General features: G+C 33.2%; 1 protein-coding gene across 3 annotated transcripts in view; it reads right to left on the bottom strand.

Moving 5' to 3' along the window:
* Prkacb (protein kinase cAMP-activated catalytic subunit beta) overlaps positions 1 to 27688 on the bottom strand; it is a 110686-nt gene that overhangs the window by 59029 nt on the left and 23969 nt on the right. Inside the window, exon 1 of one of the 3 annotated variants that reach the window (XM_027935170.3) lies at positions 1650 to 1919. The exons of the other annotated variants lie outside the window; for them this stretch is intronic. Coding sequence (XP_027790971.1) covers positions 1650 to 1836 — 187 coding nt within the window. The 5' untranslated portion in view covers positions 1837 to 1919. Of the gene's footprint in view, positions 1 to 1649; positions 1920 to 27688 lie in introns of those variants that run through there. 3 annotated transcript variants of the gene reach the window in all.

Genomic DNA, 27688 nt, shown 5'->3' with positions numbered 1-27688 from the left:
AAAGAGAAAAGAATGAAGGAATAGCTAGTTGATGAACATTCAGTTGCTCTTTAAATATTTCTTACGTCACCACTATTATTCTTATAGGGATACAAGATTTGTTCCCAACTTTATTTGTCTTATTTTTTGACTTCACAATAAAGAATCATGTTAACAACATTTTATCAGTCTGTTTTTCTAAAAGAAATCATGGTTCACGGTATTAATTTCCATTTCTAGACTGTAAAATGTGTTTCAGAAATATATAGGGTCCATATATTTAAAAAAAACAGTGAGAATTTAGTTCAAACATTATTAAAATCCCATGAAATTCATCAAAGATACATTTACTAAACACCCACCATGTGGAACCAGTATTGGTGAAACAGAAATTAATTCAATTCTACCCTGGTTCTTCATCTAATTAAAAAAAAAATTAAATGCATAAAAAATGATTTCGAAAAGGACTTTTGATACTGTAATTTAACAGAAAAGGATAAGTAGAATGAATTAAAAGTTTTATTACACAGAAAATTTTAATAATGTATTATTATTTTACTACTTCACAGTTCATGAGATTTCTCACCTGTCAATCTGCTATGTAGTAAAGACCAACTATAATCAAAAAAATTTGCACAAATAATGTTGTTCCTTACTTTTTTCAAAAAATAGCTCAAAAAGGGTTAGAAAAATTCTGATGTAGTAAAAGAATAAATCGAATAAGCTTCTACAGAAATATCCAGGTGCAATATAAACCACATAGTAAATTTTGTAAACTTTTTTTTTTTCAACTTAGTTTTCTTACTTAACTGCTTGGGAATCTATAATCTAAAGAAGTAAACCCTAGTGCTATTTGATGATCAAACACACACACCAAAAAGGGCAATATTGCCAAGGGTAATTCTACTGTTCTTTTAATCAAAGTGAAAAATTACCTTGGGGAGAGTCCAAGGTGAGATATGGAATAAAAGCACTGGTATTGTTGATATGTTAAACTTACTCTTTAAAGTGCAAGCTACCAAAAATGGTTTAGTATACTAGTAAGTCCAAACATTTTAACATGCCTGGAAAGAATGTATTGCAAGCATAAATAACTTTCCCTCCTTAACCCTATTTATAAATAATATAAAATACAATTATAAAAGCTTTTGATATACATAATTTTATAAGTTTAAAAATTTATATAAAAAATTATACTCTACTTTTTGAAAGTCTTGCTTACAAAAACTAAAATAATTTTTACATATACATTTAAAATAAAAGATGGCAAACATAATAGAAATTTAATTATAAATCCAAAAGCCTTTTTGCCTTTCAAATTTTAAAGCTTAAAAATACAAGAAATTTTAAAAAGAAAACAGATCATTGTTTTAAAGTTTTTCATATTTATGTAACAACAAAAAAACCAGAGTAACATAATAGAATAATGTAAGAACATTGCAGAAATTTTTCTCATTGATATTTAACTTAAGAAGTTATATATAAAACAAAACAACTACATGATTCAACTCAACTTATAATCAAGTTTTTGTGGAATTCTTTCAACTTTGTCTTGCAAAATGTCCTTGTACAAATCATAAAAAGACAAAACATGGTTGTTTATGTTTGATTCTAAAACTCTAGTACTTTAGCTACTAGTTGTAATGTATCAATTAAAAAAAAAAACTTACTTGATCTGTCCCATAAGGCAGTATGTTCAGAGAAATGAAAGCTGTCATTTTCCAGAGCTGTTTTCTGATCATGTGCAGTACCTTTGGAGTGTCTATGAAATAATCGGCTAGCAAAACCTTCCAGTTTCTGAAGAGCAGTAGATGTACCTGTACACTGGTTACAGGATAGATCTCTATAAGCTGCCATTCATGTGCATTTACACTTTACTTAAAATAACTAAAAATATTTCCAGAAGGAGCTCAACAACTTCTTACACAGAAGCTAAGAGCTATGCATGTGTCAAACTTCCTGTTTGCAGGGTATTCAAACCACTACTGCTCTTCTGTTTCCTGTTAATATAAAACAGCACATTACTGAGCTTTTCTTAGCAAAACTCTTTTCATCTCAACTACAGAGGGGATTTTAACAGCTTGCAATATCTGCCTAAAAGGGTCTATGTATGTTTTGATATTAATGTTCAGGTTAATGAAGGCATTATATAAAAGTTATGTAAATATACATAGTAAGCTGAATTTTTTTTTTTTTTTTAAAAAGGGAAACTAGTTAAACATGTATTACAACTCTATAAAAACAACTGAGGGACGAATCACCCCCCAAATATAACATATTAAAAAGACAGACTGTATTTTCTCAGGAAATAGGCCAATTACAGATTTTATGAATCCTTACAAGCAATTAATTTTTCATCAAAAATTAGTATGGAATGGATATGACAAGACTCTTACAAAATAATATGCAAGTTATAACTGAGAAAAGAATCTGAGCTAGCAATTTAAAAAAAGAATTTAATGTTGCTAACTCATTGACTTAAGTCTAATATATACAGGAACCACAGAACATAGCTTATCAACTGACATGTGTCTGCCTACAGGTAGTTATATTTTAAAACACTCTAAAATTTGACATGTTAATTTCAAAACCTTAACACAGAAGATTGCTGCTTACTTGACCCACTGCTTTAGTGATCTCATTTAGTATCCCCTTCAATTAAATGCCAATAAAATTTTCTATCACCAATTTTGCCTTTTATTAAAGGATGAAAAATTTCAGTGTTTCTCTTTGGAAACTCTAAGTAATAAGAGAGAAGGAAAAAAAAAAAAGGAAGGAAAGGAGAAGAAAAAGATCCTAAAAACTTTCTAAAAAAAATATTTTAGTCCAGATTTCCTGCCAACCATTTGACAGATACAATCAACAGAAACAATAATCTTATCAAATTGTGGCGATGAACACAAAGACACGAAAGTTCACTAAGGAAACACTGACTAGTGAATTTTGCCATGTAACAGCTCATTTGTGTACTCTGTTTTGTGTAATAAAGTTAGTATTAATCTAAACAAATGGGCAACAGTATCTGTAAGACTAACTTCTTAAATTGCTTATCTTTAATATTATGTGTGTAATTAACAGAAAATGTATTACCCTTTGGTAGTGCCTTACAAAATACAGACACTAAATAACTGTCTGTAATGTTTAATAGAATAAGTTTCTGTAGTGTTTAATAAATATCCACAAAGCATGAACTGACTCAGTATGATAAAAAGTGTATAAAATTCCTTTGACTTGTTCTCCTAACAGAAATTCTATTAATCTTCAAGGCTCACTACAAATGTTACCTATTTGGTCTCCTACAGGAAAATAAACTGCTCTTTCCTATATCCACTGAACTTATGATTTTATGTAAAAATTGGTTGTTTATGAATTTGTGTACATAAACTGAGTTACTTGAATTCAGAAATGCAATGTATGCTATTACATATTCAGTAAATATATGGCAAATGAAGTATTTATTCCTTTTACCAATTTAAAGGTCTGAGTAAAATCATCAAATATTAATTTCTATAATAACCTCTTATTTTCCCTGTTCCAGTCACCACTGCTAACCTTTCAGCTCTCTGAAATATTAGCCTCCCCAAAATATTACACTCATGGTATTCTTTTGCCAAAGACACAAAATAATCCCAACATTTCATCCTGACCCTATTTATTTTTAATACATGTATAGCCATATTTATCTGCATTCAACATTGCTTAAATATGGAAATCCCAGATTCCAAACTACAACACGGAGATTAATTTATTTAAAACAATGCATAAACTTTAAAACAAAATCACCATAGAAAAAAGTAAATTTCACCAAGTATCTTGAAAAGAACTACAGTTAAAAATCTGTCTTTATTCAATTAAGCTGTTGCCATTTATCACACAGCACTTATAGAAAATAGACTGTTTAGTTCTAAGAGCAAAGTTTCTATATATGGTAATGTGACCAAGGAGCTGTTGCTATGGAACTGCTTGGGCAATTTTATTTTTATTTTAAAAATAAGAACTCTACTGGCATCTACTGCTAGAAAGAAACAACTACAGTATTAAAAACTATGATGAATTCCTTCCGTAATTCAAATTAATCTTAAGAAGCATATTGTCATTCTTCCTGATGTTATTTTCAGAATTTTAATTTGTACTTTAACATCTAACCTTATGCCCCAAACTTGCCATAACAGCATAACTTGCAATGAAATAATGTAAAAATTTAAAACTTAATAATCAATTATATCAGGTTATAAAGTTCTTCTCATTTTCTATAATACTTTTAGGAATAAGGAGCAATTTTTAGAGTAGAACTTGCTTTAACTGTCATAAGAATCCACAAAATAGTAGTGCATTTCTTTTATTTAGTAATAGTAATTAAAAATTTGCCAAGCAATTTTCAACATACAAAATAATGTGCATTGTAAGATCATTGTGAAATTATTGTAAAGCTCATGAAGTCCTTACCAATGAAGTAGGTAGCACAGATACTATTATCTCTATTTTAAGATGAGAAAACAAACAAATATTAAGTGACTTTCCCCAAAGTCACCTATGCCTTCTAACTCCCAGATCAGAGCTCCTTGGACTGCATGACCCTGATTTCCCATGAAGAAGCAAACCTTTTTTACAAGTGCAGTATTTTTCAAACATTCAGGAGAAGTGGGGGGTGAAAACAGAGTGCAAGTGGGGCTGTTCTTGGGCATATTGTCCAGGGTCTGAGAATCTCTTGTGAAAATGTTTTCATTTAGATGGTCACCTTATAGCCTTTCAGTTTCATTGCCCACATTTATGTTTACAATCATTTTGGGGCCAAGTAGAACATGTACTCCAGAAGTCTGAAGGTTAAAGAAAAAAAAAGTGGAAGCATATTTAATATGTAAACAATGTATTTCCTTTATGTGTAGGGCAATTGGCATGATATTGACCCTGTTATTCAAATAAAGGTTTTAGAATAATAGCTTTATCTTTTTGAGATGTTATATAAATCAATTCATACAGTATATAATCTTTTAAGACTGTTAATCTTTTTAAGTTCCTTTCATTTAGCATAATATAGCAATTAAGATTTCTCCATGTCATGAGTCTAACATTTCTCTTATTTTTATAGTTGAATAAGTATTCCACTGTACAGATTTACCACGATTATGCATGCCCACACAAATAAATTTATATTATATAGCCTGACAAAAATCGGGCTGGGATTGTGGCTCAGGGGCAGAACGCTTGCCTCGTACATGTGAGGCACTGGATTCAATCCTCAGGACCACATAAAAATGAATAAACAAAATAAAGATATTGTGTCCATGTACAACTAAAAATTATTTTACAAAAAAAATCAACTGACCATATTTGTGTGGGTCTATTTCTGGACTCTATTCTGTTACACTAACTTATGTGTCAATTCTTTCACCATTACCATACTGTCTTGGTTACTGAACCTTTTAAGTCTAATATTTGAAAGTGTAAATATTCCAAATTTTCCCCTTCATTATCTAGTTGTTCTGGCTACTAGAGTTCCTTTTATTTATTTATTTATTTTGGGTGCTGGGGATGGAACCCAGGGCCAAGTCAGCTTGGCCCTGTTCACACAAATAATCTTGTTGGGATTTTATAGTGATTTTGTTCATTGGGATAAGTACCATCTTTACTGTACTGCGTCTTCCAATCCATGATCCCCTTATATTATCTTCATTTACTTGGGTCTTTGATTTCTTTCATCAGTGTTTCTCTTTCATCAGTATCTTTCATTTGTTTTCACCATGCAGACCTCGCAGATCTTAGGTTTATTTTATTTTTTTTTTAGTTTAAATTTATTTTTAACTGACACATAAAAGCACAAAATGACATATATTTATAAACATACTGAAATATTGTATAGTACCCCAATTTTAAATTGAGTGATTGTAAATGGTACTTTACAAAATATTTTGGGCTGGAGTTGTGGCTCACTGGTAGAGCACTTGCTTATTTATTAGCACATGTGAGGCACTGGGTTCAATCCTTAGCACCACATAAAAAAACAAATAAAAGGTATTGTGTTCATCTACAACTAAATTTTATATATATACATATCATATATATAAATTATATAATGTTTTACAGTTGTTCATTGTTAGTATATAGACATATGACTTGTTTTATATATTGATACTGTATATTGTTACCTTGCTAAAATCACTTATGTTTTCAGAATCTTTTTTCTTTTTGTAGGTTTCCTGGGATTTTTAACATAGAGAATAATGCCATCTTTGAATAAACTGTTTTGTTGTTAGTTATTTTACTAATTCTAATGCCTTTATTTATTTTTGTTGCCATATTACATTAAATAAAACTTTCAGTACAATGTTGAATAAAAGGGTAAGAGTGAATAACCCTGCATATTCCATGTCTTAGGAAGAAAGCATTCAGTTGCTGTTTTTTGTGTTTATTTTGTTTTTTCATTAACTATAATTTTAGTGCTAGGCATTTTTTGGTAGGTCTTCCTTATTAAGATAATGAATTTTCTGTCTATTCTTTGTTAGCTGGGAGTTTTACATTGGAGGGATATTTAATTTATCTAATGTTTTTTAAGCATCTTTTAATATGAACACATGGTTTTACTTTTTCAGTTTGCTAATATGATGGATTATATTGATTAATTTCCAAATCCTAAATTTGCCTTGAATTCCCAGAAGAAACATCTCTTGCTCTTGATATACTATTATTTTTATATATTTTGGGATTCAATGTGTAAATACTTTATTGAGGATTGTTTGTCTATGTTTACTAGATATTGTCTCATAGTTTTATTTCATATATTGTATTTCATATATTGCATCATTTTAGTGGCAGGTTAAGATTTACATCAGAAAATAAGTTGGGAACTATTTCATCATCTATTTTCTAGACAAGGTTGTGAGAATAGTAATCATTTTTTCTTTAAATGTTTGGTATAATTTGCCAGAAAAACTATTTGGGACAAGAGTTTTCTTTTTCAAAATACTACAAATATTTTTAAAAGTTCTTAATATAATTGAGATGAATTTGTAATCTTGAATGAGTAATTATGTTAGTTTGTGTCTTTCAAGAAATATTCTATTTCCATTAAGTAGTCAAATGTATGGGAATAGAGTCATATCTAACATCCCCTTATCACAACTTTAATGTATGTGGCATCTGTTGTGATTACCCTCTCTTTCATTCTTGATATTGGTAATTCGTATCTTTTTTTTTTCTTGGTCAGTTTGGCTAGATGATTCCAATTTTATTGATATTTGCAAAGATCTATGTTTTGTTTTCATTGATTTTTCTCCATCAGTTTTCTCCTTTTGAGTATTTTATTGTTCTTAACTTTCTTTCTTCCTCTATTTTCTTGAGTGTTATTCCCTCATCCCCACCCCCTTCCAGTTTCCTAACAAGGAAGCTTAGATAACTATATTAAGACTTTTCTTCTTTTCTAATATACAAACTCTAATCCTATACAATTCCTCTGAAAAATGCTTTGGGTGCATCTGACAAATTTTGATGTATTATCCTTTTGTTTTCATTTAGTTCAAAATATTTTTTAATTTCCCTTAAGACCATGGATTATTTACAAGTGTGTTATTTAAATTTCTTTTTTTTTTCTTTTTGGTACCAGGGATTGAACTCAGAGGCAATCAACCACTGAGCCACATCCCCAGTGCTATTTTGACAGGGTCTCACTGAGTTGCTTAGCAACTTGCTGTTGTTGCCGAAGCTGGCTTTGAATTCAAGATCCTCCTGCCTGAGCCTCCCCGGCCACACAGATTATAGGCTTATGCTACCCTGCCCAGCTAGATTTTTAAGTATTTGAGGATTTTCCCACTTTTTTTTTTTTTTTTTTTCTGGTGGTGGTGCTGAGGATTGAACCCAGAGCCTTGTGTGTGCAAGGCAGGTACTTTACCAACTAAGCTATATCCCCAGTCCTTCCCAATATCTTTCTGTTACTGAAATTTAAATTAATTCCATCACAGTCAGGGAATATTTTGTATGATTTTTAATTCTTTTAAGTTTTTTAAGGTTTTTTTTAATGACCCAGCATATGGTCTTTTATTTTAAGTTTATTTATTCATTTTAATTAGGTATATAGGACAGCAGAATGCATTTTGATTCATTGTACACAATTGCAGCACAACTTTCATTTCTCTGTACATGATGTAACATCACACCATATTTACAGTCATACATGTACCTGGGGTAATGATGTCCATCTCATTCCACTATCTTTCCTGCCCACATGCCCGCTCCCCTCCCGACCTGCCCCCTTGCACAATCAAGGTTCCCTCTATTTTTCACATGCCCCTCCACCCCATTATGGATCAACATCCACTTATCCCAGAGAACATTTGGCCTTTGTTTTTAGGGACTGGTTTACTTCACTTAGCATATTCTCCAATTCCATCAGCAAATGCCATAATTTTATTATCTCTTAATGCTGAGTAATATTCCATGTGTATATATATCACAATTTCTTTATCCATTCATCTTCTGGAGAACATCTATGTTGGTTCTACAATTTAGCTACTGTGAATTGAGCTGCTATAAACATTGATGTAGCTGTGTTACTATAGCATGCTGATTTTAAGTCCTTTGGATATAGACAGAGGAGTGGGATAGCTGGGGCAAATGGTGGTTTCATTCCCAGTTTTCTAAGAAATCTTTTATGGTGAATGTAAAAAGTGTTTTTCACTGCTGTTAAGTATAAATATAACTGTAGATGTTAGGTTAATTTGGTTATTGTTGTTTTTTAGGTCTTCTGTATTTCACATTTTCTATTTAATTATTTAATAAATTACTGAGAGATGATTCCAGAAGTCTTCAATTTTGAAGATTAAATTTTTCTGTTTCTTCCTCTTCAGATGTCAAATTTTGCTTCCTGTATTTTGAAACTCAATTATTATATGCATACACATTTAGAATTGCTATATCTTCTTAATCCTTGACACTTTCTTTTATCATTATAAATGACTGTCTTAATCATTGTTGTTTTCTTGTTCTGAGGTTCTACTTTGTATGATATTAATCAGTCAATGACATAGGTTTTATTTGATAGTGTTGTATTGTGTATCTTTCCCTCCCATTCTTTTGTTTTTAAACAATTTACATCAAAATATTGAAAGTATAAGAGCATAGCACATAGCTGGGTCTTGTTCAGATCACTTATGTTTAATGTAACTACTGGTATAACTGGACTTAAGTCTACAATCTCTTTTCTGTCTGTACACCCCCCCCCCCGTTTTTAAAATAATGAATAATAACTGAAATATTATAAACTGTACATATTTTAAGTTACTACATTACAGTTTATACAACTGTGAGATCATAAACACAATTAAGATAATGAACATATCCATTATCCCTATAAGTTTTCTCATGCTTCTTTGTAATTTCTCCCTCCTGCCATATCCCATATCCCCACACAATACAGATAATTTGCATTTTCTAGACTAGTTCTATCTAAATAGAACTTTTGTTAAAATAAACATTTTATTTTACAACTAATTATTTAAAAAATATAGAAAGGACACCAGTAAAGCAGAAGATAGAGATCAGGGAAAGGGAGGAAAGGAGGGAAAGTGGAGTTATTGGGGAATGAGATTGATCAAATTACATTTTGTGCATGTATGAATATCACAATGAATCTCACTATTATGTACAATTACAATGTATCAATATAAACCATAAAATTTTATATTTATAGAAAAATTGCAAAGATTTTAAGTACAGACATTTGCCATATAACTCATACCCAGTTTCTACAATTATTAATATTTTACTTTTTATGATATATTTTTTAGAATTCATGAATCTATATTGATATTCTATAATTGGTTTATTCAGATTTTCTGATTTTTATCTGGTGTCCTTTTTCTGTTCCAGGATCCCATCCATGATACCACATTACATTTAGTACTCATGTCTTTTCTTCAGTTTTCAGCTATGATAGTTTTTCAGACTTTCCTTGTTTTTGATGATCTTGAAAAATTTAGGGAGTATTGGTCAGCTATGTTGTAGAACATCCTTCAATTGGAATATGAGTGTTTTTTTCATGTTTAGCCTAGGGTGATGGGTTATTAAGAAAAAGACCACAGAGGTAAAATGACACTTAATATCAAGGGTTTATGCTATCAACATAAATTTTACTGTGGATGGTGACTTTGATTGCCAGAGGGAGGTGGCTTTTGTCAGCTGTCTCCACTATAGACACCCTTTTCCCTCTTTGCATACTATACTATTTTTGGAAGGAAGTCTCTATACATAGCACCCATTTAATGAGTTATAATCCACTTCCTGTGGGCAGACTAGAATTCTGCATGGGCAATGTGTTGCTTTCCCAGTTTATTTATTCAATCATTTATCTATATCAGTATCAGTATGGACTTGTGAGTATTTATTTTATACTTTGGGCTAAAATCCAATACTATATTATTTATTCAAGCTTTGACATTGGAAGCTCTTTCAGTTGCTTCCTGTGTCCCTTTGATATACCCCATCTTTGTGTGTGTTGTATGTTTGTACATGTACACATGAGAGTTTGAGCAGTTCTTTACTTTCTAGTACTACGAGATGTCCTGTGCTCATGTTGTATATTTCCTCTCCCAGTCCTAGAATCAGCAGTTTCTCCAAGGAACCTTTTTCTCATTTATTGGAGAATGGTATTAGAAATCAAGATCTGGGAACAAGGTTTGTTCATTATTACTGAAGGGTGCCACTGATGGTGAGAGAACAAGGACATATATATGTGTACTAACATGTAGATTCCTCTAAGTATTTCTATATGTAACTCTGCTTATAAGCTAAACATGAGTTCATCCTGATATCCTCAACTCTAATTCATTACTGCATGATTTCATCTAGCTTCCTCCCCTTTCTTATCTGTAAATCCCTGCACTAATAGTAAAAAACCTGGGTTCCAAAATCCATCATCCATTTACTTACATATTCAATTTTGATACAAACAGATAGCAATCTCAAAATTGTTAACCTGGTAAGTTAACAACTTCATCCATTAGAGAAACAACTTTATCAACTAGAGTATAATACTATGTACACTTTAATTTTGCTTCTAGTCTTACAGATGCCCCTTGTTTCAGGTTACTTAGGTCAGTATCTTTTACCCCCTAGTCCCTTCAATGAGGTTGTTTCATATATTAATAACAAATTATTTTGTCACAGATTATTTTGTCCCATTAGGATTCACAATTTACATCAAAATATTGAAAGTATAAGAGCAAAAGCTTTCAAGACTGGGCCTCCGGGTCAGGTCTGGATTTGGGCTCTTGGCAATGGCGTCCCACTCCCCGGGCGGGGGGCGGGGAAGAGCCCGCTGCCATTGCTCGGAAAGTCCTTGCTGCACCATGACCAGCTTGCGCACGTGGCAGCTGCTGCTCCGATTCATATACCCTCCGGTAACGAAAAGTATTCAGTAATAGCCTTTTGCTCCAACTTTTTTCCTGATAATCCTTCCTCCTCTGAACTTTCTTCTTTCTGACTAGAGTTCCTGGGCTTCCATCAACACATGCCCTAACTGCTCTTGGTTCCACTGGGGTGCCTTCTTCCCTTAGTAATTTACTTAACACCCCTTCCGTATTTTTATCATAAATACAATACACCAAGACAAAACAAGACACAAACATACTGTATCAATCTTCTCCATTTTCTCGAAATGGCCATTTTTCCTCTCACCCTATCTGCCTAGGGACGAGCAGATTTGCTCCCCTCCTATCTATGGACGTGCAGCTTTTTTTTTTTTTTTCCGTCACTTACTCCCTGTAACGGGCCACCATCTGCCGCAGTCCAGCTGTAGTAAAATAACCAAGGGGTGTGAGGGGGTTGGGGAGTGGGGGGGGTGTGACGAGCAACTTGTGTAGATTGATACAGCAGGAGTGGGAGCCATTTATTGTAGGACACAGAGGTATTTATACATTCCACACAGCTTATCTTAATTAACATAAAATAGATACAGCAGTCAACCAATAAGGAATCTTCACACTTAATGGCTTGCTGGCGCCACCTCACAAACCATTCCCCCTGGCAAAATACCAGGCGCCATCCTGACTTGTTTACAGACTCTAACAACTGATCTTTTTTCAGTTTGTTAACCATTGCCAGAGTTTTGCCTTTTCCAGAAGATAATATAACTGAAATCACACAATATTACGATTTCTGCTCTAATTTTTATCATTTTTTCTTTCCTTCCTTCTTTTCTTTTCCCCTTCCTCTTTCCTTTCTTATTTGTACTGGGCTTCAATTGCTTTTCCTTCTCTAATTTTCTGAGGGAACTTTATATATTCATTTTAGATTTTCTTCCTTTTTAGTATATGTATTTATGGTTATCAATTTCCCTCTATAGCTATAGTAGTACTTTTGCTAAATCCCAAACATTTTGATAAAGTGTATTTTAATTATCACTTAAGATATTTTAAAATTCCTCTTAAGACTTCTTTTTTGACCCATGTGTTATTTAGAAATGAGTTCTTTAATTAATTTCCAAATATTTAGGGATTATCCAGCTGTTTTTCATTGATTTCTAGTTTAATTCCACTGTGATATGAGAATATACTTTCCATGACTTCTCTTTTTAAAAATTTGTTAAAGTGTACTTTACAGTCTAAAATATGGTTTAACCTGGTGAATGACCCATATAAGCTAAAGAAAAATTTGTATTTTGCTAGGGTTTAATGTAATATTATGCTAATGTCATTTAGATCTTAATAGCACTGTTCAGGTCAACTACATACTTGATCAATCAATCATTAAGAAAAGTGTTGTAGTTTGCAACTATAAGAGTGGATTTATATATTTCTCCTTTCAATTCTATGAGCTTTTGCTTCATGTATTTTGAGTGTATGTGTGCAGGATTATTAGGTCTTTTTGAAAATTGACTACCAAATACATATAAAATAACCCTTTTTATTCCCTGATAATCCTCATTGTTCTGAGGTCTGATCTTTCTGAATATATATATAATATAGCTACTCCAGTTTCCTTTCAGTTAATGATATTATGGTATATTTTTCTCCATCCTTTTTCTTTCTATCTATCTGATTCTTTATATTCAATGTGGACTTCTTACAGACAACACATAGCTGGATATTAGTTTGGGTTTTTTTTTTTCATGAGTCTTGCTTTTATGTACTCTGAAAATCTCTTTTAATTGGCATGTTTACATCATTCTTAAAAGTGACTATTTACATAGATTCAAATCTACTGTGTTAATCAGCTTTTTGTTGCTGTGATGAGTATACCTGATAAAAACAATTTAGAGGAGGAAAACTTTGTTCGGGCCTCACAATATGAGATTCAATCCTTGGTCAGCCGACTCCACTGTTCTGGGCATGAGGTGAGACAGATCATCATGGTTAAAAGGCATGTGGAGGAAAGCTGCCCAGCTCTTGGTAGCCAGGAAGCAAAGAGAGAACACAAGATACCAGGGACAAGATATATAATCCCCCAAAGCTGGATTACCAACCAGTAATCCATTCAAATTATTAATCCATCAAATGGATTAAACTACTGATGAGGTTATGGCTCTCATGATTTAATCATTTCACCTTTGATTATTCCTGTATTGTCTCACACATGAACTTTCAGAGAACACCTCATGTTTGTAACTATTTCTACTTACTACATTTTTTTTTCTCTTTTCCCCCTATTTTTCTACCTCCTCTTATTTTGACTGAACATTTTATGATCCTGATTAGTTTCCTCTCTTAACATCAATTCTACCTCTTAAGAAAATTTTTTTACTGTAAAACATTGCAAAATTCCACCTTCCAATAGCATTATACTACTTCCTTATAGTGCACGAACTTTTAAACACATTATTCCCAAATTATTTCTCCTATCCCTTATGAGATTCATGTCACTAATTTAATTTGTATGTCTGCCATTATTACACCGTCAATACAAAGTTAGTATTAATACATTAAATAGTTATATTTTAGATCAATGAAAAACAAAAAAATAAAAGATTATATTTTGCCATCCTTTGGTTCCTGATAATGTTTCTTTTAACTTATTTCATTTTCCTTCTCTCTGAAAAACTGTTTTATCACATTTGTCAGAACAGATCTGCTGGCAATAAATAATCTTAGTTTTTGTTGTCTGAAAAAGTCTATTTTTTCTTCACTTCTGAAGGATAATTTTAAGGGATATAGAATTCTAGGTAAATGGGATTTTTTTTTTATTTCAGTTTCTTAAATATTTTACTTCACTCTCTTCTTGTTTGCATAGTAATAAAGAGTCTAATATTTTTTCTCCCCCACTTATTTAAGAATATGCTTAAAGTTCTTAATTTTGTACACATTTTACTTGTTGATTTCTGAAGTTCCTAGACATGTCTTTTGAAGCCTGTCATTAATTCCATTATATTCTCAGCACTTATTCCTTCAAACATTTCTCTCGATTCTTTTCTCATCTGTCTCCTCTTGGTATTCCAATTATTCATTTTATGCTTTTTAAAACTGTCCTGGGGCTGGGGATATAGTTCAGTTGATAGAGTGCTTGCCTAGCATGCACAAGGCCCTGGGTTCAATCCCCAGCACCACCCAAAACAAACAAACAAACCAACAAAAACTGTCCCACAGTTCATGGATTTTCTATTTTTTATTCATTGTTCATTGGTTTCTCCTCGATGCATTTCAGTTTTTGAAGTTTCTACTGACCTACATTCAACTTCATTGATTCTTCCCTCATCCATATCCATTCTAATGATGGCCCTATAAAAAGCACACTTCATTTCTCTTATAGTTTTTTTCATATCTACTCTTTTTCAAAGTGTCTTTTTTTATGTTAGTGACTTCTTGCATGCATTGTATCCCTTTTATTAGAGTTCTTAACATATTAATCATGATGATCATTATAGATTAGTAATGATATGATTACAATATCAGTAATATCTGAGTGTGATTCTGATGCTTGCTTTTTCTATTTACATTATTTGTTCTTTCCTTTGGGAATGCCTTCTAATTTTCTTTGAAAATTCACCATGCTGTAATAAGAACAGAAAAAAATGAGAATTTATAATATAGATTTAGTAAACTGGCCAGAAGGTAAGCTGCATTTGATGTTTGCTATTGATATCCTGGATTTTTGTCTCCCCTACTGACTTTGGGCTTCCCTCAGTACTCCTTCTTAGAGAAGAGTCCATGCTTGCAGCTCTTTCCATTGTAAAATATCATTATATTCAACCCCTGTTAGTATGGTGGTAAGGTATGGGAGATGAAAAATAACAATTTTCAGATTCATTATCAATTTTTAACTTTGCCTCCTTTCCTGGGCCATGATATTTACAGGTATCTCTTTAGTCATGTATCATTTCCCCTCCATTCAATTGTGGAAGACTAGAGAGAGCTGGAATGGGAAGAATGCTCTCCCCAAATTGGGATAGGAATGTGGTAAAATTTTTTCCCTCTACAGAGTAGACTATTGCTAGAGAATGCTATGAGCATATTTCATTATTATTATTGATGAACCCAGCCTAATTCCATCTTAAGATTGGGAGCCATCTTGTCACAAAGTCATGAAAAGTTAATTTCTGTTTTACTATAAATTACTGTGATTTCTAAACTTGTTTGGAATTCCTGCCCGTGCCTTGAACTTACCCATGCCTGGCTCCCCCTGACCAGATAACAATCCTTTCTGAAACCTCAGCGGCACTTCATAAATTCTGATGGTGGGATCTGAATTTACTCCCTACCTTGAAATATCATGCCATGCAGATCATTAACCTACTATCTGCCTTTGTATTATGCTTGTCAAAATCCTATTAGCTGTAAGTTCTCAAGACACCACCTTTGCAACTTTTTATGCTATAAAACTTTGTTCCTGGAAAGCTAGGGGGCTGGTCTCTAGCCACATTAGGGAGAAACAGCCTCTGATCAGCTCTCTTGGTGTACAAAAATACAAGTTTGCCTTAATTTGATTTAAAATTGGAGCCAGTGGTCTTTGCGTCGGGGTTCAACAATTATACTCCCTCCTTCTCCAAAATCCACAAGGGGACCTTTTCCAGGATCTTCATCTTAAAAGCGTGATGGGAATTACTGGAGTCAAAACCCATCAAATTATAGGGGCCTCCCTAACACTTCTGCACTAACAGTTTCATTCTCTCATGCTAATTCACACTTAGCCTCCAACAATTTGTCATAATTATCATTTAAATGTCCCCACCATTTATGGCTCTAGTGGCTTCTAGGTAAGCAGATCTCATCTGTGGTCCTTTAGATTTGCCTATAGCTCCACAATTCAGGTTGATAGTGGCCCTACAATCTTATTATTCTGATAAGTACAGAAAAATCACTAATTCTCAGTGCATTTAGCTTTTTCTTCTTATAAGAAAAGATAATTTGTGGGATCTTTATATATCAATGCAGAATCCTGAGTATCTTCCCTCTATTTTTAATTCCTCTCTTCTTTTAGATTACTTGAATACTGCAGATTGCATGGTTGATTTTCTTTTTTGGTTTTCTAGAGATTTGGTTTTTGTTCTTTTTGGATGTTATTCTAGATATTTTAATATGTATACTTTGCTTTTATAATCTATTTAGACTCAAAACTGTACCACCTCAAGAGAAATCTGTGAACTGCACAAAAAATTGGAAACTCAGCAAACAATGTTATTTTTATTTCCACTAGTAAACCTATCATAATGAACCAAAGAGAAGAAAAACAGTAATATTTAACCAAATACTTATCATTTCTATTGATCTTCTTTCCTTCATGAAATTCCACATCTCTCTCTAGTATCATTTCTTTCCTGCTTGAGAGCTTCCTTCATTTAGCATTTCTTTTAAAACAAGAGTACTGGTGATAAATTATCTTTGGTTTTCTTAAATATGAACATGATGTGTCTTTACATTCACTGAGCTTCTTAAATCTGTAAAATTTATGTCTTTTGCCGAACTTGGGAAATTTTCAGCTATTAGAGTCTTTAAGATGATGATGTTGTTTCTTCTCCTATTTTGACCAATGGCCTGTTAGACACTTCTATATTGAATCACAGGTTCTTAATACACTTCCTTTTTTGAAGCAATTGTTTTTCCATTGTTTATGTTAGAAAATTTCTTATATTCTTATTCACTGACTTCTTTCTGTGTCATCTCCATTCTCTCTCATAGATCTAGGCACCTGTGCAGTTACTCTGCTATCATCACTATTTCAAGAGTGTAGTGCAGTAGTATATCTTGCCTTGAGGAAGGATCAGGAAAAAAATTAAGCAAATGGAATTTCCTTTACTTTTCCTTTCCGTAGGGACTTCCCTTCCAGATTCTCTCTTCAAAAAGAGACAGTTTCTCCTGGAAAATTTGCTGTCTGAATCCACTGCGCAGTTTTAGGATTCAGATTGCCTTGAGTCTAAACTGGGAGACGTGGGAGGAATTTTATTAAACCAGGAAGTTCACTTCCATAAATATCTCTTTTAAAATTTTTATCTCACTTCCCAATCTGCCTATTATTTACTTTTTAAAGTTTTTCTATAGTACTTTACGTATTCTGCTTAAGGATTATAGGTATAATCAATGGAAGAGATAGGGTAATATGTACTTCCTTCATTTTAATTGAATCTAGAAGTCAATCCCATCATGTCTGATTTTTAATAATTTAATAATAGATTTAGAAATAAAAATTTTAAAAGATGCAGCTTGACTTTCATTCAATATGCTCCATCTTGATCATGTGAAATTAACATACAATCCTTTAAATAAATCACAGTCAAGTTACGGTCCTTTTGTCACAAAATTTTCTGTAACAAAAAGTTAATATTTGTATAAATTGATTTCTATATTTTGTATAACATAATTACTATTAATAAATTTTGTATAAAATGATTACTACTAATAACAAAGAAGATGCCGTTATTAATATAGAATTGACTGTTTCATGATTGCAAAACTGATGTCTTTTCAATTACCTAAACAAATATTCACAGTCACACTCTATATTTTTATCTGTGGATTCTCCATAATGCCTAAAATAACACATAGTAATAAATCTCAAAAGTTCAATGATCTTATAAAGTTTATAATCTTGCTAAGTCTTACGTCATTCCAAAGCAAAACAAACTCAAATGATGTCTCATGGTCTACAAAATCTAAACCTTTAGCACAATAATCAAGTACTTTTACCAACCTAGGTGCCATTTCATTCATTTATAACTTGCAATAGTATCACCTAACTGCCATTTCATGTCCCCTCTAACTCTATACTTCTTTTGATGGGAAGGGGAATACTGAGGATTGAACCCAGGGGCTCTTTATCACTGACCAATATCCCCAGACTTCCTTCTTCCTTCTTGTGAGAGAAGATCTTGCAAAGTTGTTGAGCTGCCCTCAAACTTGCTATTGTCCTGCCTCAGCCTTCTGAGTCACTGGGATTATAGGTGTATATCCCTGCGCTGGGCTTAAGTACAAACTACCACACATACAATCTCCCATTATGATTCAAAACCATACTTGGGAATTAAACACATTTCCGATAAGCCAAAGGCTGCCCTCTTCCATTATTTCTATGTATTCCCTGGAACCTGTAAATATGTTTTAGTTCATGGCTTTTGCAGATGTAATTAAGGTTACTAATTAATGGCCTTAAAACAGATTCTGCTGGATTACTCAGGGTGGACCCAACCTAATCACATCACTCTTTAAAGTGGAACACTTTCTCCAGCAGGAAGCAGAAGGAAGACGTGGCAAGAAGTCATCAGATTCCAAGCATGAGAAAAATTCAAAGCATCTTGGTGGCTCTGAGCTAGTCAGGTCCATGAACAAGCATCAATGAAAGGCCTCTAAGAAGCTAAAGGCATTCTCCATATGATAACCAGCAAAGGAACAGACATCTCAGTCTTATAACTAAAAGGAACTAGATTCAGTCAAAAATATATGATTGGAAGTAGATTAATTCCCATAAATTCCAGATATGTGCCTGAAATTCTAACCTTCGGGTTTATTATTTTTTTAAACCACTAAGTTTATAGTAACTTTTATGGCAACAACAGAAAACAAATACAAGACTTAAATGTAATAAAATGAGAGGGGTAGGGAAGGGAGACTCTATTTCCAGAGTATTATGTACATTAAATGTGGAAATAAGGAATACCTAATCATATTTGATGCAGGGACTATCTTCCTCTAACACTTAAAGTCCTTCCTATTAATGATAACTTTTCCAGTAATCTACTGACATAATAGCCAAGATGATGACCAGGCAGCCCACTTAAATCACCATGGAGGAGCTCTCTAAACATCTGAAACAGAAGTGAAAAAGATGAAACTTCTTTCAATTCCCACTACACACAAATGAAGCAGGGCACTACACAGCCACTCCTTTAACTCACAGGAGAGCCCTCAACGGTGTGCATAAGAGTAAGTTTCAGACTTCAGGTATTTCACTACTAGTGCAGCTAGTCCGACCTTATAGAATATGGACAGTGAAGATAGGGATATATAGGCTCACATAGCAATATTACAAATGCCCACCCAGAAAAACACATTTTACTTTCTCTTAATTAGCATGATAAAAATTTGGTCTTCCCTCCTAAATTTAACTTGAAAACTTCATCCTTCAGGTGATATGTGGAAAGTATTCTGGATATGAAAATCTATGTAGTAGTACCAATATTAAATGTGAGAAAGTATAGATAAATCAGTAGTCAGACCCACATTTTAGTACTGACCACACTTCACAATAATTACATTTTAACTTCTAACTCTTCTGTGAACTTTTCACATAATTTTCTACCTCTGGAATATAAATAATATTAATTATATTGTTCTTCACATTTCATTTCATTACAATGGATTTGTTTATCTCTGCATTCCTTGTGCCTATTGTGGGACCTAGATGCTAATCACAATGCTAATCACAAAGCCTTCAATAGTTTTTGAACTGATCAATTTCATAGACACCATAACTCTTCTATATGAGTTTTAGGAATCTCAAATCAAAATTAAGTCACAGACAGGGGCAAGGGGCTCAGGCTGTGGCTCAGTGGCAGAGCACTTGCCTAGCATATGTGAGGTACTGGGTTCGATCCTCACCACCACATATAAAAATAAGCAAATAAAATAAAGGCATGCTATCCATCTACAACTACAAACAATAAAAATTTTTTAAAAGTCACAGACAGAAATAAAGGACTCGGCATTTGACATATATTTCTATACTATAGGAAACTATATCCCCTATTTTCTATTTCAGTTTAGTTTGAGATATACAACAGTAATAAAATATAAAATTCATGGTGTAAAAAATTCTGGAATCTATTTGCACAAATATATTAGACTATTTAATACATTCTCAAAGTTGAAATATGGATGATAATAATCCTAACTTATTATATGTCAGACTTTGTTCTACGTGTTTTACACAAAGTAGTTAACAAATTTATTCCTCATAACAACCTACCTTTAGCTTAGGTATCTGATGAACCCAGCCTAATTCCATCTTAAGACTGGGAGCCATCTTGTCACAAAGTCATGAAAAGTTAATTTCTGTTTTACTATAAATTACTGTGATTTCTAAACTTGCTTGGAATGCCTGCCCGTGCCTTGAACTCACCGATGCCTGGCTTTACCTGAATAGATAACAAGCTTCTCTGAAACCTTAGTGGCACCTCATAAATTCTGGTGTTGGGATCTAAATTTACTTCCTAACTTGAAATGCTGAACCATTTAGATCATTAACCTACTATTTGCCTTTGTATTATGCTTGTCAAAATCCTGTTATCTGTAAGTTCTCAAGACACCTCCCTTTTGCAACTTTTTGTACTATAAAACTAAGCTCCTTGAGAGCTGGGGTACTGTTCTCTAACCCAAGGATTTCGGGAGAGACAGTCCCGGCTGGAATTACAACCTTGTTTTAATTTGATTTAAAATTGGAGTCGGTGGTCTTGTCTTTGCATTGTGATTTAACAATCATTATTCCATTTTCTAGAAACACAAAGGTTAAATATGTTACAAAAAGTCACAAAACTAGCTGGGTGCATGCCTACAGTCCTAGTGGCTCAGGAGGCTGAAGCAGGAGGAACAAGAGTTCAAAGCCAGCCTCAGCAATTTAGCAAGACCCTAAGCAACTCAGTGAGACCTTGTTTCTAAATAAAGTATTAATAAGAGGCTGTGGCTCAGTGGTTAAGCACCCCTGCATTCATTCCCTAGTGTAAAAAAAAAAAAAGTCACAAAACTGAAATTTCCACAAAGTATTCTATTTTAATACCTTCTCTCTACCTTCCCTTATAAAGTATATTAAACTTATTCAAAATAAATTACATTTTGAAAGTTGTAAGCCTTTTCCAAAATCATTTTATAAATAACTTGGAAATACTTTAAAAATGTGGAAATAAATTGAAGCATCACAAAATATAAAGTACTAAGGTTTTGTTTAACATGATATGGGTCATCCTTTTATTTTAGAATTCAGTAAGTGATTACTGAACCTAGCATTAGTTTTGTTAGGGAAAGCTTGGTCCTTGCCCCATGTTGATCCAACAAAAAGGAGGCTGTTTTGAAAAAGCAAAGAGAAATTTTACTGCTTTGCTAGCAAAGGAGGAACAGGGAACTCCTGTCCCAGAGGCAATGATTCTTCCCACCAGAGGAAACAAAGAGTTTTTAAAGAGGTGATTCAAAGATTACATTGCAAATGGTGGGGTGTTGTCTTAATTCACTAGCTAATCTGGGAGCTGGATAATAGAAAAAATTTATCTGTTTTTAAAAAAGTCTCAGTGACAGAGCAGCTAGGGGGTTCAAACTATGAATTGGACCCCTGTTACAGTTTCTCCATAAGAATTTGACAGTGATTTCAGTAACTTTCATTTTTATATCATTCTTCAAATAATTTTCCTGTTGCAATTGTGATAAATAGCTTACAAACTTGATGCAGTTTTTTGTTGTTGTTGCTGTCTTTTTTTTTAAAGTTTTTTTTTGTTGTTGTTGTTGTTGTTGTTGTTGTTTGTTTGTTTGTTTGTTTTGGTACTGGAGACTAAACCCAGGGTCACTTTACCACTGAGGAAAATCGGCAGCCCATTTTATTTTTTGAGACAGGGTCACACTAAATTGCTTAGAGCCTTGCAAAAAAGTTCCTAAAGCTGGCCTCAAACTTGTGATCCTCCTGTCTCAGCCTCCAGAGTAGCTGGGATTACAGGCATGAGCCACTGTGCCCTCTTTGATACAATTTTAATATCAAGTAATAGTTGAAAACTCTTTAGTGTTGTGAAAAAGTCAAAAGTTAGTAGTCATAACTACATACTCTAGGGGAAACTGCCCCACATATCACCATGTGATATCCTTTCCAATAAACACGTTTTAGACCTGGGAAATAAATATGACATTATACCACTACAACTATGATATCGATTAAACTGATCCCACTGGAAATCTCTAGGACTCCTAAATAAGTGATCTGGTGCCAAAGATGGCAGGAAAAAGTAGGTGACACTTGGCTTCCCAGCAGTATAAAATATGGGCTTAGCCAGAAGGTGGCAGAATAGGGCCATTCAAGCTTCACATACAGATCCAGAAAAATATTTTATTGTTCTTACCTTAGTTTGGGGTATATAAAACACATTTTTAGATGCTTATCCTAATAATTTGGTATACTGGAAATACTCAAAAACATTATTTCATGCATACAAATCAAACTATAAAATTCTCACATAGATCATCATATCTGAAGACTAATCCCCATCCTCCTCTCTCATAAATCAATTCACAAAATTTTATGAAAAAATAAAGGCCTCCAAATCATTCCTACATTGCATTTATTTTCACTAACAACTTAATGAAGAATTACTAGTAAATGTTGAATTTAATTTATTTAATTTTATTAAATGTTGAATTTAATGTATTTAATTTGGTAAGGTCCAGAGTAGTTGCTATATAATAGCAAGGTAAATTTTCTATTAATTTATTTATTTTAATTAGGTATATATGATAGAAGAATGCATTTTGATTCATTGTACACAACTGAAGCACAATTTTTCATTTATCTGGTTGTATACTATGTAGTGTTGCACCATATGTACAGCCATACATGTACCTAGAGTAATGATGTCCATCTCATTCCACCAACAAGGTCAAATTTTTTTAATAAGGTTTCATAAACCTTATTTTATGAAATAAATAAAATTTTATGGGCTGGAGATATAGCTCAGTTGGTAGAGTGCTTGCCTCTCAGGCAAAAGGCATGATCCCTAGGTTGGATCCCTAGCACCACACACACACACACAAAAATCCTATAAAACTATTTTTAAAAGTTGCTTTTACATTATTTAAGAAGATTTGGCTACATTTCTTCTGACAGATTCATTATATTGTTCTTCACATTTCATTTGATCCATTTACAATTGATCTGTTTACTTCTGCAGTCCTGATACCTATTATGGGACCTAAAATGCATAAGCCCTAAAATAATCCTCTTAAATGAATACAAGATTCAAGGAAAAAACTGAAGACTGAAAGCAATTAAGCAAATACCTAAGAATGTAACCTTTATTAAAATAGTTCTCTTTGGGGCTGGGGCTAAAGACCAGTGGCAGAGAACTTGCTTAGCATGTGTAAGGCATTGGGTTCGATCCTCACCACCACATAAAAAATTTAAAAAATAAATTAAATAAAGGCATACTGTCCATCTACAACTATTAAAAAATAAAATAAAATAAAAAATAGTTCTCTTTATTTTTCCCTCAAGTGACAAACAATAGGTTTTTTTAAATATATATATATATATATATATATATATATACACACACACACACACATACACACACACATGTTGTTGTAGGTGGACACAGTACCTTTATTTTATTTATTTGTACGTGGTGAACCCAAGGCCTCACATGCTCTACCGCTGATCCACAACCCCTGCCCCAAAACAACAGGTTTTAATTGCCCTCAGATAGGGACTGATAAGGACTAAGTCATCTAGAGAGACAAACCAGGATATTATATTTGCCAACATTAGTCGATTTACATCAGAAGGAGAGGTTGAAGAGTCCTGGAGAGAAATTGTTGTGAGGAGGATGCTTCATCCTCCTCTCACAATCTTTGTGGAGCTTCAAGGGAACCACCTGCTCAGAGACTTCACACATACCCTACCCTCCAGCGTTCCTAGGAGACAGAGGCTGTTTGGAGGGACTCAAACGTCAAGGTACTAAATGGAGGATAAAGCCACCTCCCCACCTCACCCCAGTGGCAAAACAAAAAGAGTTGTATTGGCAAGGAAAGCTCCACTTTCAACAGCAGGGAAAATGTATCAGTGTCTCAAGAACTGTAGAAAAGGAAGTGTGATCATCCAAAAGAAAGGTGTTCCCGCATAAAGGAAACTGAATATGAGGTCCACAGAAGAGTTACTGTAAAACTAAACAAGATTCAGGACCCCTCAAGTGGCAATGCAATCTTCTAACACTCCAGGAAGAGATTCTAATATTGTGTTCACAAGGACCTAAGACTTTGTAATTTTGCAAATGTACAATATTTTAATTGCATTTGTTAAGACTGTTCTCACTCTTCACCCCAAGTTCCCACACTCAAGACTTTCCACTCTATCAGGTGCTAATGGAGTGGCTGCAGGTATTTTTAGAGATTCTGTTAAGTAGAAATTGGGATGAGATTAGGTCATTTGGGCTGTCTTTGGGGAAAAGTTTTGTAATTTTTCAATAAAAAAGTTTAAAATTACTGATTCCTCATTTCAATGTGTATTAGGAACACTCAATTTACACATTAAGAAATCAAAATAAAAATTTAGACAGATTATAAAGATGAGCCATAGAATCAATGAAAATAATCTTACACAGAAAACTGAATCATAACAAAACATTTATACATCATCCAAAGGCAATAAATTATAAAAACAAAAAATTTCAAAAATAATAGACACTTTGTTTCACAATCTAATTAATGAAGACAATATAAACATGCTAAAAGAAGATTTTTCAACCTTTTGCTGACTGACACATAATATAAACAACAACAAAGATATAGAAAGCTCATAATGGCCAGTAGGAGAACAATAAAAACAAAGGATTAATAAATATTGTTAATTTAAACATTATTTAAGAATAGCTACTGCGTAGAAAACTTGAAAGACCCTGAAATGTTATATTTCATATATGAAAGAAACTTTCCAGGCACCAGTATATAATGTTGTTTCTTTAAATACAAAAATATATCTGGGAACCAGAGGGTGGAATGATGAGTGGTAGATCTCACTACTCTATTTCACTGAATCTCACAATATCAATTGTAAGAATTATCATTAGCTAATCACCACCAAGAAAGAATAAGGAATGTCCAGAAATTAAACTATATGCTTTCTTGATTATAATTGTTATTTTTCTTAATTTAAGACAACCATTTTAGATTTAGACATAACTTTTTTGTCACCCTTTTACAAACACAAAATGAAAAAAAGAAAAAAGAAATGGTTAAGAAACTCTTTCTTATAACTCCTTCTCATTCCGAGTCTAATTCTTCCAAATTATTTTTTAACTAAAGTCATTATTTGGTGTTCATACAATTATTATCTTTTATGATATCAGAAATACGACATTCAATACCCAAGTATCCTTGAAATGCTCTACTATACTTTTATATTTTCTTCCAAGCTATGGATATCCATTTCTATGTTTAGGCAAGCAACAATGACAGTATGTATGAAGAATGGCTGATTTACCATAACTAAAAATACCTCTAAATTTAGCAAGTATCCTCATATCAGACACTAGAGGTTGAAAATATGTATGTGAGAATTAATTAAATATAGTATCATATTTAATTACCCAATGAAAAAATTTCAGAGCTTTGGACTCTAATGGTTAGAAATCTTAATACCCATGGAAGGGATGCTTCTATCAAGGCAACGTAACAATAAATCCCTTGAACTGGAACGGTCTTCCTCATTTCAGTGAAATAACAGGCCAAAAAATGGGAGTTACTTTTGTTTGTGTGATTAATACTAAGTATTAGTGAGACACAGCTTCCTATCATAAAACTGAGGCAGGGAGGAATGAGTCTGGAACCCAAGAGACTTTGTACATACCTTCTTGTAATTTCCATATTGAGTGGTTAAAACAAATATATGACTTCAGCAATTCAATACAGATGGTCCTTGACTTACCATAGTTCAACTTAATGATTTTTCAACTTTACAATGGTGTGAAAACAATACACATTCAACAGAAGCTGAAATTCAAATTTTGAATTTTTGTCTATTCCCAGGCTAGCAATACACAGTAGTACATTCTCTTGGAGATGCTGGGCAGTGGCAGTAAACTTCAGCTCCCAATTGGTCACATAATAATAATGAGAGTAAACAAAACAATGCAGTATACTGTGCTTCTAAGCTATAACATTTCGTAGATAAGGTATGTTAAATGTATTTTGAACTTAAAACATTTTCAATTTACAATGGTTTTGTTGGGATGTAACCCCATTATAAATCAACCAACATCTGTATAGAAAATTTAACCAAAGTCTCACAGACTTAAGAATGAAGGTCTGAACTACTACCATGAAAAAGCATCCCTTTCAGGTTATATGCTGGTGTGGGAACATGGAGTGAGCAATAAAGTTACAAATATAATAGCAACTCCAGAACAATGGTTGTATCAGCCACCCATAAATATTACCTTGTTCCGCTATATGTGTGCTTACGTGTATATCTATGGAGAGCCATCCATGGATATGTGTGGACCAAACCAGCATCATAGCCAGTGAATAGGAAAATCTGGTATTAGGGAACTTCCAGTGGAAATTCTACTGATAAAGACCTCCCAGATACATGTGAATATTTATTCAGTTCTGCCAGGTCCCACACAGTACCAGAGATGGGGTGACCTGCTGTAGCCACACAGCCTCTCATAGATGGGTGTAGCTTGCCAAAATGCCAATCAACCTGTTGACTGCAAGACATCATGAAGCAAGACTCCATACCTGAAACCTTATCCCTGCCTTTGATGTATCCCCTTAAATAAAACCACCAGAGCCATTTTCTTATTGTTTTGTTCTAGCTCCTAGCAGGACTCGAAGAATCTAGAAGGTGCTCCATGCTTCTTAAAACTATAATTCTGACTTTGTCTTATTTCTTTACTAATTATTTCAGACTGATTATCTCAGGTGGCTTATCTCCTCCTGAACAGGAAAAATTACCCTGGTGAGGCGCTGGCCGCCTCCCAATATATACTATATAGATAAACACATCAATATATGTGTTATTTATACACACACACATGCATACATCAATTTTCCGCTCTGTTTCTCCCAATATTTTTATATAAGGTATGATGGTATGACTGTGGACATTATTTAGCACCAGGGCTACAAAAACTCAAGGTGATACTGTTATGAGTGAATCTCATCCAGAGATTGATACAGGAAATGATGAAATTTGGGGGCTCCCTTTTTGCTTAAAAGTTTGACATGTTTTTATTTATATGAAAGACCATAGCGCTAACTTAGGTATAGCATATTATGACTATTGTCACTTGGAACCATCAGAAGAAAGGCATAAACAGGTGAGGAGTGACTTTAAGAGTGAACCATGCTGGACGCTACAAATTGGTTCACTCAAAACCCTTACTCCCATTCTCTTTTTACAATAGTAGGAGAGGCTAGAAAGCTATGTTTCCTGGGCACCCTGTTTCTAAAGTTTTAGATGCAAATTAAGTTCTCCTATGATATCTGTAATATAGATTTGTTATGGTAAACATGGTCATGGAAATAAGAGTTCCCAGAAACGATATTCC

This window comes from Marmota flaviventris, chromosome 10 (assembly GCF_047511675.1).
Source record: "Marmota flaviventris isolate mMarFla1 chromosome 10, mMarFla1.hap1, whole genome shotgun sequence".
In the NCBI taxonomy this organism is placed as follows: domain Eukaryota; kingdom Metazoa; phylum Chordata; class Mammalia; order Rodentia; family Sciuridae; genus Marmota; species Marmota flaviventris.
Note: the sequence above shows the minus strand (reverse complement) of the source record. Positions and strands in the feature narration are given on the sequence as shown.